Raw genomic sequence first — 12437 nt, 5'->3', positions numbered from 1 at the left:
TCTGCATACCAACCCTACCTTGTAACAACAAGGCACAACTTTGAATTAAAATGCATTCCAGGTGACTATCTCATAATGTTGGTTGTGAAAATGCCAAGAGTGTGCAAAGCTGTCATCAAGGCTACTTTGAAGAATCTCAAATATAATATATATTATGATTTGTTTAATTTTTTGTTACAACTTGATTCCATATGTGTTCTTTCATAGTTCTGATGTCTTCAATATTATTCTGCAATGTAGAAAATAGTAACAAAAAATATGAGCAGTTGTCCATGAGCAGTTGTCCAAACTTTTGACTGGTACTGTACCTGTAAATATGTTGCTTGTCCCACAGTGTTCAGTCATGGCAGTATCGAACTCTGCAAATGCATTGACAAGTTCCACAAAATGACCTTTGTTAAGGCTTGTTGCTGACTCGTCATGCCTCCTGAAGGCTTGCTCCTGCGGTCCCAGAAATATTACTGCGATTAACAGTTTCTTCAGAATGTCTCTGTTTTATTCACCTGTTCGATGTGCCTCTGGACACTGATCACTGCGGCCTGGTTGAGAGCCTTTTTGATCTGGACTCGACCAAAGAGCTTTAGTTTCAGGCTCGCCATAATGTGTTTTTTAGATTTTACATATCGGTCAAGGGACCTGCCCAGATTTGCAAGATCAGAAAAACCCGTGGTGGCCCAAGGGTTGTTGAGCAAACATGTGCTCTTGTCAAATAGAAGGCATGGCCAGCAAAACATTATTTTTTTTACTTAGCACTCCCAGTTAGCCAGTCGTATTGTAATTCTCAGTGTTGAAATATCAGGTTGCACCCCTTGCTCCTCTCCCCTGCGCAATATCCAATTTTGGAGTCGGCCTCCCATTCACCTTGATTTTCAGTTGCTGCTCAAATGACAATTTTACAAAATCGTTTTGAACTATAAACTCTAGATCCCTATCTCCATCCATAGCTAGCTACTGCGGGACACATTCCAGAAGCTGACTGACGTTTTGCTTTGTTGTGATTTGATTGGAATGAAGCCGAATCCAAACTGGCATCCCTTGACATTTTGTTTTGCTGCACCAAGACCATTCAGAGTTGAGCTCGCTTATTATTATATAATTTTTTTATCAAGGGAAGCCAAACGCTAGCTGGCTTCCCTTGCAATTGAATTCAATGTTACAGAAGGCAACATCATGTTATACTCTTTTTGACCAGACAGCATCAAATACATGGGCTACACAAAGGCTACAAAGACAGAGGGCGCTGTTTCCTCGCTTTGATGATTTCTCCATTGAGATATAGTTTCAGCCTTGCCACTTGCGAATTTAATGAAAATGATAAAACACAGAGAGACTTAAGTAATTATATGTATACTGTATATATATATATTTATTGTTTTTATGGGGAAGCTTGGCTTCTCTTGACGTCCATGAATACATGCCACTGCTTTTACCTAAATAATGAGTGTCACAAGCATAACCACCAGGATAAATGTATGGGCTTGTCCTCCCAACTAGTGGAGGAATAGGTTGCTGAATATGGTACTGACGCCCATCCTTTTTATTAGCGATTTAAAGTTCAGATAAATGGGGAAGTACTGTAATATAAATATGCATACACACATTTGGGGGTGATATTTCATAGATTATAGAATCTGAATTCTGGAATTGCTCAGAGGCAATTTTTCTGATTATAACCGCTTTATAACCGGACCAGGTCCGGTTCCTCTGGTCATGATTTTTTGGTTTTGTGTCTGCAGGTGTGTGTGTGTGTGTGCCAAATCAAATGGTATTTGTCACATGCTTCGTAAGCAACAGGTGTGAACAACAAGGCAGAGAAAAAAATAGAAATAATATAAAAATATTAACACGAGGAATAAATACACAATGAGTAACGATAACTTGGATATATACATGGGGTACCACAACCGAGTCGATGTGCAGGGGTAAGGGGTAATTGAGGTAGATATGTACATATAGGTAGGGGTATAGTGACTGTGCAACAGGATAGATAATAAACAGTAACAGCAGTCAAAATAGTTAGTACAAAAAGGGTCATTGCAGATAGTCTGGGTAGCTATTGGTTAACTATTTAACTAACGATTTAGCAGTCTTATGGCTTGGGGATAGAAGCTGTTCAGGGTCCTATTGGTTCCAGACCTGGTGCATTGGTACTGCTTGTCGTGCGGTAGCAGAGTGAACAGTCTATGACTTTGGTGGCTGGTCTTTGACAATTTTTAGCGTCTTCCTCTGACACTGCCTGGTATAGAGGTCCTGAATGGCAGGGAGCTTGGCTCCAGGGATGTAATGGGCTGTACGCACTACCCTCTGTAGCGCATTGTGGTCAGATGCCAAGCAGTTACCATACCAGGTGGTGATGCAGCCAGTCAAAATGCTCTCACTGGTGCAGCTTTATAACCTTTTGAGGACCTGAGGGTCCATGCCAAATCTTTTCAGCCTCCTGAGGGGTAAGAGGCATTGTTGTGCCCTCTTCATGGCTGTGTTGGTGTGTGGACCATAGTAATTCCTTAGTGATGTAGAGGGGACTAAACATGCACTGCTGAGGGGCTGTCGTGGAAATTTCCTGTATTACCAAATCATGAGAGAGCAAACCACACACAAGTCAGAGTTATATCATAAAGTCCATATTTAATTATATGAGCTTCACCATCGCCCTGTGACTCTCAGATCAATTCAGTGTCTATAAATTAATTATCTGAGAGTGCTTACAAAACAGTTCTTAGTATCATTTATAGCCAAGACACACCCATCTCAACTCACATGACGAATAACAGATCTTAGGAACATTACACAAAGAACCTTTAACTTGAAAGAGGAGTATATCATAGCTAGATAGCATTAGCTATAAATTATTGTTCAGTTTGGTCTCCTAATCGAAGTTCTTAACTCGTTCTTGGTACCACTTAGGACCAAACATTACCTCATCCAATGGCATATATCAATTGTCAATTCTAGATACTCCCATCTCAAATACACCCCCTCCTGGACAAGCTCACCGAGACAGTGAGCCTCTTAGGTCATATACTAGATCAAGATAAGGGCAACCTCAGAGGGGACATGTAATAGTTAGACACATTACCATAAGAAGACAAGCCCCTCTCTGGGCCCCTAGTGACTTAGCCCTAGCAGAGAAGGGATAACTGCAAACAGTATTATCCAAAAGAATACATTCTAATGACATATCTCTCATAAGCATTATTATGTAAATAAAACATCTTATTTATCAATGTTACCTAACCGATTCTGATTCAGCCACGACAGGGTCCACGTGTTGAGGTCAGTGTGTGTTGTTGCCTACCCTCACCACCTGGGAGCAGCCCCTCAGGAAGTCCAGGACCCAGTTGCTAAGGGAGGTGTTTAATCCCAGGGTCCTTAGTTTAGTGATGAGCTTGGAGGGCACAAGTGAGTTAAGAACAAATTCTTATTTTCAATGACAGCCTAGGAACAGTGGGTTAACTGCCTTGTTCAGGGGCAGAACAACAGATTTTTACCTTGTCAGCTCTGGGATTTGATCTTGCAACCTTCCAGTTACAAGCTGGAAAGCTGCCGCAGTCATCCCCCTCTTCAAAGGGGGAGTACCCTGGACCCAAACTGTTACAGACCTATATCCATCCTGCCCTGCCTATCTAAGGTCTTCGAAAGCCAAGTCAACAAACAGGTCACTGAACATCTCGAATCCCACCGTACCTTCTCCGCTGTGCAATCTGGTTTCCGAGCCGGTCATGGGTGCACCTCAGCCACGCTCAACGTAAACAATATCATAACCGCCATCGATAAAAGACAGTACTGTGCAGCCGTCTTCATCGACCTTGCCAAGGCTTTCGACTCTGTCAATCACCATATTCTTATCGGCAGACTCAGTAGCCTCGGTTTTTCGGATGACTGCCTTGCCTGGTTCACCAATTACTTTGCAGACAGAGTTCAGTGTGTCAAATCGGAGGGCATGCTGTCCGGTCCTCTGGCAGTCTCTATGGGGGTGCCACACGGTTCAATCCTCGGGCCGACTCTTTTCTCTGTATATATCAATGATGTTGCTCTTGCTGTGGGCGATTCCCTGATCCACCTCTACGCAGACGACACCATTCTATATACTTCCGGCCCGTCCTTGGACACTGTGCTATCTAATGCCATAACACTCCTTCCGTGGCCTCCAACTGCTCTTAAACGCTAGTAAAACCAAATGCATGCTTTTCAACCGGTCGCTGCCTGCACCCGCCTGACCAGCATCACCACCCTGGATGGTTCCGACCTTGAATATGTGGATATCTATAAGTACCTAGGTGTCTGGCTAGACTAAACTCTCCTTCCAGACTCATATCAAACATCTCCAATCGAAAATCAAATCAAGAGTCGGCTTTCTATTCCGCAACAAAGCCTCCTTCACTCACGCCGCCAAACTTACCCTAGTAAAACTGACTATCCTACCGATCCTCGACTTCGGCGATGTCATCTACAAAATTGCTTCCAACACTCTACTCAGCAAACTGGATGCAGTTTATCACAGTGCCATCCGTTTTGTCACTAAAGCACCTTATACCACCCACCACTGTGACTTGTATGCTCTAGTCGGCTGGCCCTCGCTACATATTCGTCGCCAGACCCACTGGCTCCAGGTCATCTACAAGTCCATGCTAGGTAAAGCTCCGCCTTATCTCAGTTCACTGGTCACGATGGCAACACCCATCCGTAGCACACGCTCCAGCAGGTGTATCTCACTGATCATCCCTAAAGCCTACACCTCATTTGGCCGCCTTTCGTTCCAGTTCTCTGCTGCCTGTCACTGGAACGAATTGCAAAAATCGCTGAAGTTGGAGACTTTTATCTCCCTCACCAACTTCAAACATCAGCTATCTGAGCAGCTAACCGATCGCTGCAGCTGTACATAGTCTATCGGTAAATAGCCCACCCATTTTTACCTACCTCATCCCCATACTGTTTTTATTTATTTACTTTTCTGCTCTTTTGCACACCAATATCTCTACCTGTACATGACCATCTGATCATTTATCACTCCAGTGTTAATCTGCAAAATTGTAATTATTTGCCTACCTCCTCATGCCTTTTGCACACAATGTATATAGACTCCCCTTTTTTTTCTACTGTGTTATTGACTTGTTAATTGTTTACTCCATGCGTAACTCTGTGTTGTCTGTTCACACTGCTATGCTTTATCTTGGCCAGGTCACAGTTGCAAATGAGAACTTGTTCTCAACTAGCCTACCTGGTTAAATAAAGGTGAAATAAAAATGTTAAATAAATAAACAAGTCCAACACTCTAACCACTAGGCTACCTGCCGCCCATTCAACTATGCTGTTGAATTCTGAACACGTAGGTGTTCCTTTTGTCCAGGTGGGAAAGGGCAGTTACCATACCAAGTGTGCAATAGAGATTACATCATCTGTGGATCTGTTGGGGTGGTATGATGGTAATCCAATCCAATTTTATTTGTCACATACACATGGATAGCAGATGTTAATGCGAGTGTAGCGAAATGCTTGTGCTTCTAGTTCCGATACAGTAATACCCAACGAGTAATCTAACCTAACAATTCCACAACTACCTTATACACACAAGTGTAAAGGGAAAAATAATATGTACATAAAGATATATGAATGAATGATGGTACAGAACGGCGTAGGCAAGATGCAGTAGGTGGTATAGAGTACAGTATATACATATGAGATGAGTAATGTAGGGTATGTAAACATTATATTAAGTGGCATTGTTTAAAGTGGCTAGTGATACATTTTTTACATCAATTTTCCATTATTAATGTGGCTGGAGTTGAGTCAGTATGTTGGCATCAGCCACTCAATGTTAGTGGTGGCTGTTTAACAGTCTGATGGCCTTGAGATAGAAGCTGTTTTTCAGTCTCTTGGTCCCTGCTTTGATGCATCTGTACTGACCTCGCCTTCTGGATGATAGCGGGGTGAACAGGCAGAAGCTCGGGTGGTTGTTGTCCTTGATGATCTTTATGGCCTTCCTGTGACATCAGGTGGTGTAGGTGTCCTGGAGAGCAGGTAGTTTGCCCCCGGTGATGCGTTGTGCAGACCTCACTACCCTCTGGAAAGCCTTACGGTTGTGGGCGGAGCAGTTGCCGTACCAGGCGGTGATACAGCCCGACAGGATGCTCTCGATTGTGCATCTGTAAAGGTTTGTGTGCTTTTGGTGACAAGCCGAATTTCTTCAGCCTCCTGAGGTTGAAGAGGCACTGCTGCGCCTTCTTCACCACACTGTGTGGGTGGACCAATTCAGTTTGTCTGTGATGTGTACCCCGAGGAACTTAAAACTTACTACCCTCTCCACTACTGTACCGTCGATGTGGATAGGGGGGTGCTCCCTCTGCTGTTTCCAGAAGTCCACGATCATCTCCTTTGTTTTGTTGACGTTGAGTGTGAGGTTATTTTCCTGACACCAGACTCCGAGAGCCCTCACCTCCTCCCTGTAGGCCGTCTCGTTGTTGTTGGTAATCAAGCCTACCTCTGTAGTGTTGTCCGCAAACTTGTGGGTGAACAGGGAGTACAGGAGAGGGCTCAGAACGCACCCTTGTGGGGCCCCAGTGTTGAGGTTCAGCGGGGTGGAGATGTTGTTACCTACCCTCACCACCTGGGGGCGGCCCATCAGGAAGTCCAGTACCCAGTTGCACAGGGCGGGGTCGAGACCCAGGGTCTCGAGCTTGATGACGAGTTTGGAGGGTACTATGGTGTTAAATGCTGAGCTGTAGTCGATGAACAGCATTCTCACATAGGTCTTCCTCTTGTCCAGATGGGTTAGGGCAGTGTGCAGTGTGGTTGCGATTGCATCGTCTGTGGACCTATTGGTGCGGTAAGCAAATTGGAGTGGGTCTAGTGTGTCAGGTAGGCTGGAGGTGATATGGTCCTTGACTAGTCTCTCAAAGCACTTCATGATGAGGGAAGTGAGTGCTGGTAGTCGTTTAGCTCTGTTACCTTAGCTTTCTTGGGAACAGGAACAATTGAAGCATGTGGGGACAGCAGACTGGGATAAGGATTGATTGATTATGTCCGTAAATACACCAGCCAGCTGGTCTGCGCATGCTCTGAGGATGCGGCTGGGGATGCCGTCTGGGCCTGCAGCCTTGCGAGGGTTAACACGTTTTTAAATGTTTTACTCACGTCGGCTGCAGTGAAGGGGGGGGGTGCTGTTTGTGTGTGTGTGCGTGTCTGTATATTCATTAAAGTGACCACTAATGACTGTCACCCCCAGGTACGCCGGAGTCTCGGCTCCGGTCCCCACCCACTACTACGTAGTGATCACCAACTGTCAGGATGTCAACCAGACGGCCGAGGCGTGTGACGGCCCCCTCAATGTCTTCTCCTTCCTCTTACCCCACCGCTCAGATAATGATGAGAGCTGCAAGGTAATTCTCTCACCACATGGGGGCACTATGTCTATGACTAGCTCTCTGCTTGAAGAAGACTACATCAGAAATTGTCATTCACCGCAGATCAAGGATCAGGTTATCCTACTGCCAGCCCTTACCGTAACCATTAGATGGATGAAATAGTATCTGACCCTGTATGAGTGGTTATGTGTATCTTGGCTCCACCATTCTTCCCCATGGCTGGGACTCTCTATATTCAACCGCAGTTGCTTTAATCACAGGATTCTATACAAATAGAATCCAACCTCCGAGTGCGTATTTATTTCACAGAACAATACCACATAATTTAAAAGCTATTTACTTAGAAATTACATGGCAACGGTTGGCATTTATGTGAGCTAATTCAACTGGCGTTATTCCCTTGACAAACTCTTGGCACCACATGATACTTTCATGCTGAGGCATTCTTAAGAATCATAGGGAAAGGTCTAGCATTCTAGAATCATTTCAAGGGAACAGTTAAATGGTGTAGGGGAAGTACTTTGTTGTTTCACTGCACAGTCCTTGAGTCAACTCTGCATCTAATAACCTTTTCCACAGTTTCTTATGTTCAGACTTCCATTCATGGGACATCCCTTGCCCTACTGAATTATTGGAGTGACATTTAGAATGAATACAGATGACCATCTCTGTAGGCTACCTGTCACTCTTCTCACTAACCGTTTGCCACACAAACTCATAAAAGGCCTGATTCAGGGCCGAGATATTCACACAGCTCTGACCTTCCCGTTAATGACTTAAACAATGTGCAGATTACACATGAAGTTTTAAACTGAATTTCTTTGAAGGAAATTGTATTAAGGATGTATTAAGCTTTGCGTTGTCAGCAGAAGATGGCATTTATTGCAGCCTTCTGTGTCAGTTCAAATTTCACAATACAGTGCCTTCAAAAAGTATTAAGACCCCTTGAATTTTTCCTCATTTTGTTATGTTACAGCCTTATTATAAAAATTTAAAAATCGAAGTGTCCTCAGCAATGTACACACGATACCCCATAATGACAATGCAAAAACAGGTTTTTAGAAATGTAATAAACAGAAATGCCTTATTTACATAATTATTCAGACCCTTTGCTATGAGACTCGAAATTGAGCTCAGGTGCATTCTGTTTCCATTGATCATCCTTGAGATGTTTCTTTCATCCTTGAGATGTTTCTACAACTTGGTTGGAGTCCACCTGTGGTAAATTAAATTGGAAAGGCACACACCTGTCTATATAAGGTCCCACAGTTGACAGTGCATGTCAGAGCAAAAGAACGAGCCATGAGAACAGCTCAAAAAAGAAAAGAGAAAAGACAGTCCATTACTTTAAGACATGAAGGTCAGTCAATCTGGAAAATGTCAAGAACTTTGGAAGTTTCTTCAAGTGCAGTTGCAAAAACCATCAAGCGCTATGATGAAACTGTCTTTCATGAGGACCACCACAGGAAAGGAAGACCCCGAGTTACCTCCGCTGCAGAGGAGAAGTTCATTAGAGTTACCACCCTCAGAAATTGCAGCCCAAATAAATGCTTCACAGAGTTCAAGTAACAGATACATCTGAACATCAACTGTTCAGAGGAGACTATGTGAATCAGGCCTTGATGGTCAAATTGCTGCAAAGAAACCACTACTAAAGGACACCAATAAGAAGACGATACTTGCTTGGGCCATGAAACATGAGCAATGGACATTAGACCGGTGGAAATCTGTCCAAATTTGAGATTTTTGGTTCCAACCGCCATATCTTTGTGAGACGCGGTGTGGGTGAACGGATGATCTCCGCATGTGTGGTTCCCACCATGAAGCATGGAGGAGGAGGTATGATGTTGTGGGAGAGCTTTGCTGGTGACACTGTCAGTGATTTATTTAGAATTCAAGGCACACTTAACCAGCATGGATACCACAACATTCTGCAGCGATACACCATTCCATCTGGTTTGCGCTTAGTGGGACTATCATTTGTTTTTCAACAGGACAAGGACCCAACACACCTTCAGGCTGTGTAAGGGCTATTTGACCAAGAAGGAGAGTGATGGAGTGCTGCATCAGAGGACCTGGCTTCCACAATCATTCGACCTCAACCCAATTGAGAATGTTTGGGATGAGTTGGACCGCAGAGTGAAGGAAAAGCAGCTAACAAGTGCTCAGCATATGTGGGAACTCATTCAAGACTGTTGGAAAATCATTCCAGATGAATCTGGTTGAGAGAATGCCAAGAGTGTGCAAATCTGTCAAGGTAAAGGGTGGCTACTTTGAAGAATCTGAAATGTAAAATATATTTTGATTTGTTGAACACTTTTTTGGTTACTACACGATTCCATGTATCTTATTTCATAGTTTTGATGTCTTCACTATTATTCTACAATGTAGAAAATAGTAAAAATAAATAGAAACCCTTGAGTACATAAACATTTAATCTTGACTTGTGGTGGTCCTGCAGAGCTCAGACGACGAGTCACAGTGGGTGGAGGAGCTGCTGATGTTGCACACAGCGCGTGTCAGAGATGTGGAGATCCTCACAGGGCTGGACATGTACCGCTCCACCACCCTGAACTACACCCAGACCCTCTCCCTCAAGACCTTCCTGCACACCTTTGAGAGTGACACCTAATGACACCACACAGACTCACTCTTACTGTATCTCTGTATTGTTTTCACTCTCTTCTCAATCTTGTTACTGTGTTTCACTTCCCCTCTCTGTCTCTCCCCTCTCTGTCCTACTGGGCACAGACGCCAATTCAACGTCTACTCCACATTGGTGCAACGTAATTTCATTGAAATGATGTGGAAACAACGTTGATTCAACCAGCGTGTGCCCAGTGGGGTCTCTCTCCCCAGTACATCTCTGATCTTTAGGTGTATATTTGTATACAATTTGTCATATTTATTAGGTAGAAGATAATAATGCTACCACTTAGTCACACTAATTCAGAGAGCTCTTGTGTAGAAGTGGAATTAGACTTTTGCTGTGTGTGGTTCGAGAGAAAGGGTTGTGTCGTGAATCGAGTGTTTGTTTGGGGAAGTGGAGTAATGGGTTGGATTAGGTAATGGGCCCTTTGGTTGCAGGAAGATGATTTCATATCTCTTAATGCCGCACAGTGATGATGTACTATAGCCTGAAGTATCTGTGTAATTCGTGTGAAGACTTTACTGCCACCTCCTACACCTACATAAGGTTTACAGAAGGATGACAGAGCAAATGTTATACAGTCGAGGCATCAACGGCAACTTGCTGTAATACTTTATTGGTGACACAAAGCGTTGTTCAGGTTAGCTAACAGGCTAGTGCATTGGTGTTATAAGTGCTAAGTCAGTTGTTATAAGATCTTATAACTGTGTTATAACATAACTTTAACAACTGGTATATGATGTTTATGACAGTGGAGTCAAGTGCAATGATTGGCTGTTTGGCATTGAGCGTACTGTACTAAATCTATTACTGATAACGGCCCTGCTGGCAGCACACTTATCTCAGTCAAAGTCATAGATTCATCACAATTAACAATCATTTTCATGTCACTTAGTACAAGCTCCATTGATGGCCTCAAATGGTATCTGGATATGTTTTTCCCTTCTAAATTGTGTATTATTAGCATGTGGCAAGGTTCTGATCAGAATAAATACTTATAATATTGCAGATGACCATTTGAGCCATTTTTGCCACCGTAACCATTCAATCAGTATGTATGTTATGTATAGAGAAATTTGAGAGCACCATCTTGTCAATCATTTGACCTTGGCTGTAGTATTTGGAGTTAAGACCAAAACGCTAAGTTTAAAAGGTGTGTTTTCTTATGCTATACTTTTACTGTTTTTCGCTGTTTATCCATGAGGAATAATTGTGGAAGCTACGCACTAAAATCTGGGTGGTTGTTATTTCAGATTTAGATGATAATGGCTCTGCAAAGTGCTTTTCCAGATCATTTACAAAGCTTAATTCCCTCCTTCAGTGGAATCATTGCTGGATTTGGCTACTGTTTAGATTATGCTTTGAAGGAAAAAAAATGTTTGATTCAGTCTTTACACTGATCTTACATACAGAGACTCAAAAGTTTTCTTAAAGTTCCAAAGTCAGTGGTTATGAACGATTTATTGACTTTTAAATGTTTTATTTGTATTTTTGTCATTTAGCAGGCATTCTTATTCAGAGCGACGTAGTTAGCGCATTGATCTTAAAATAGCTAGGTGGGACAAGCACATATCACAGGCATAGTATTACACTTTTCCTCAATAGAGTAGTTATCAGCAAAGTCAGAGCTAGGAAAGGGGGGGGGGGGGTCAAGTGCAAGTGTTGGTTCAGGATTTTGTTGGGGGGGGGGGGGGGGGGGCTAGGTAAGGAGGGGGATTATTTAAGATACTCTTTAAAGAGGAAAGGGGTTCAGATGTTTTCAGAAGATGGGAAGGGAATCTGCTGTCCTAACTTCAGGGGGAAGCTGGTTCTACCATTGGGGTGCCAGGACAGAGAAGAGCTTGGACTGTGCTGAGCGGGAGCTGCCCCCCCCGTATGGGTGGGAGGGCCAAGAGACCTGATGTGGCAGAACGGTGCTTGGGTTGGGGTGTTGGGTTTGAGCATAGCCTGAAGGTAGGGAGGGGCAGTTCCTCCAGAGCGACATACAGTTAGTGCCCTGTAGGGGCACTAATAAAATAACACTGTCATTTTTGCATCCATAGCTCTGTATAAGAATTTGAGAGTGGTTACAGTACATTTCTCCAGTCCCACCCCTAGTTTTTTACTGAAACAGGGGCGGGGGAAACGCTTTATTATTGTTTCGATTGCTGATTTAAATGATCTATTTCTTTATTTCAACAATTGCACCATCAACAATTGTTCACCAATTCCTAATACTACCAGGGCAATACTTGCCCTATTAATTAAAGTCTCCTACTCTCAGAAAATATTGATTTTAAGATTAAGATCACTTTATTGGTCAATTGCACACTGGGTCCAACCGAAATATGACTTTCACTTTCAACCCAACCACTCTGAAAGACACATATATACACAGGCTTTTGGAGAGGTGCGGGGAGCTATTGTGGGGGTTAAGTGTTTTGCTC

At 43.3% G+C, this 12437-nt stretch overlaps 1 protein-coding gene across 1 annotated transcript in view; it reads left to right on the top strand.

Annotated features, from left to right (window-relative positions):
- enpp2l (ectonucleotide pyrophosphatase/phosphodiesterase 2-like) overlaps positions 1-11019 on the top strand; it is a 31248-nt gene extending 20229 nt beyond the window's left edge. The window contains exons 24-25 of the mRNA XM_020505483.2: positions 7223-7376; positions 9823-11019. Coding sequence (XP_020361072.1) covers positions 7223-7376; positions 9823-9993 — 325 coding nt within the window. The 3' untranslated portion in view covers positions 9994-11019. The remainder of the gene's footprint in view (positions 1-7222; positions 7377-9822) is intronic.
- Positions 11020-12437: the final 1418 nt, after the last annotated feature.

The sequence above is a fragment of the Oncorhynchus kisutch genome, linkage group LG17, assembly GCF_002021735.2.
Source record: "Oncorhynchus kisutch isolate 150728-3 linkage group LG17, Okis_V2, whole genome shotgun sequence".
Taxonomy (NCBI): domain Eukaryota; kingdom Metazoa; phylum Chordata; class Actinopteri; order Salmoniformes; family Salmonidae; genus Oncorhynchus; species Oncorhynchus kisutch.
The sequence above is the reverse complement of the archived record's forward strand: the minus strand, read 5'-3'. Positions and strand labels throughout refer to the sequence as shown.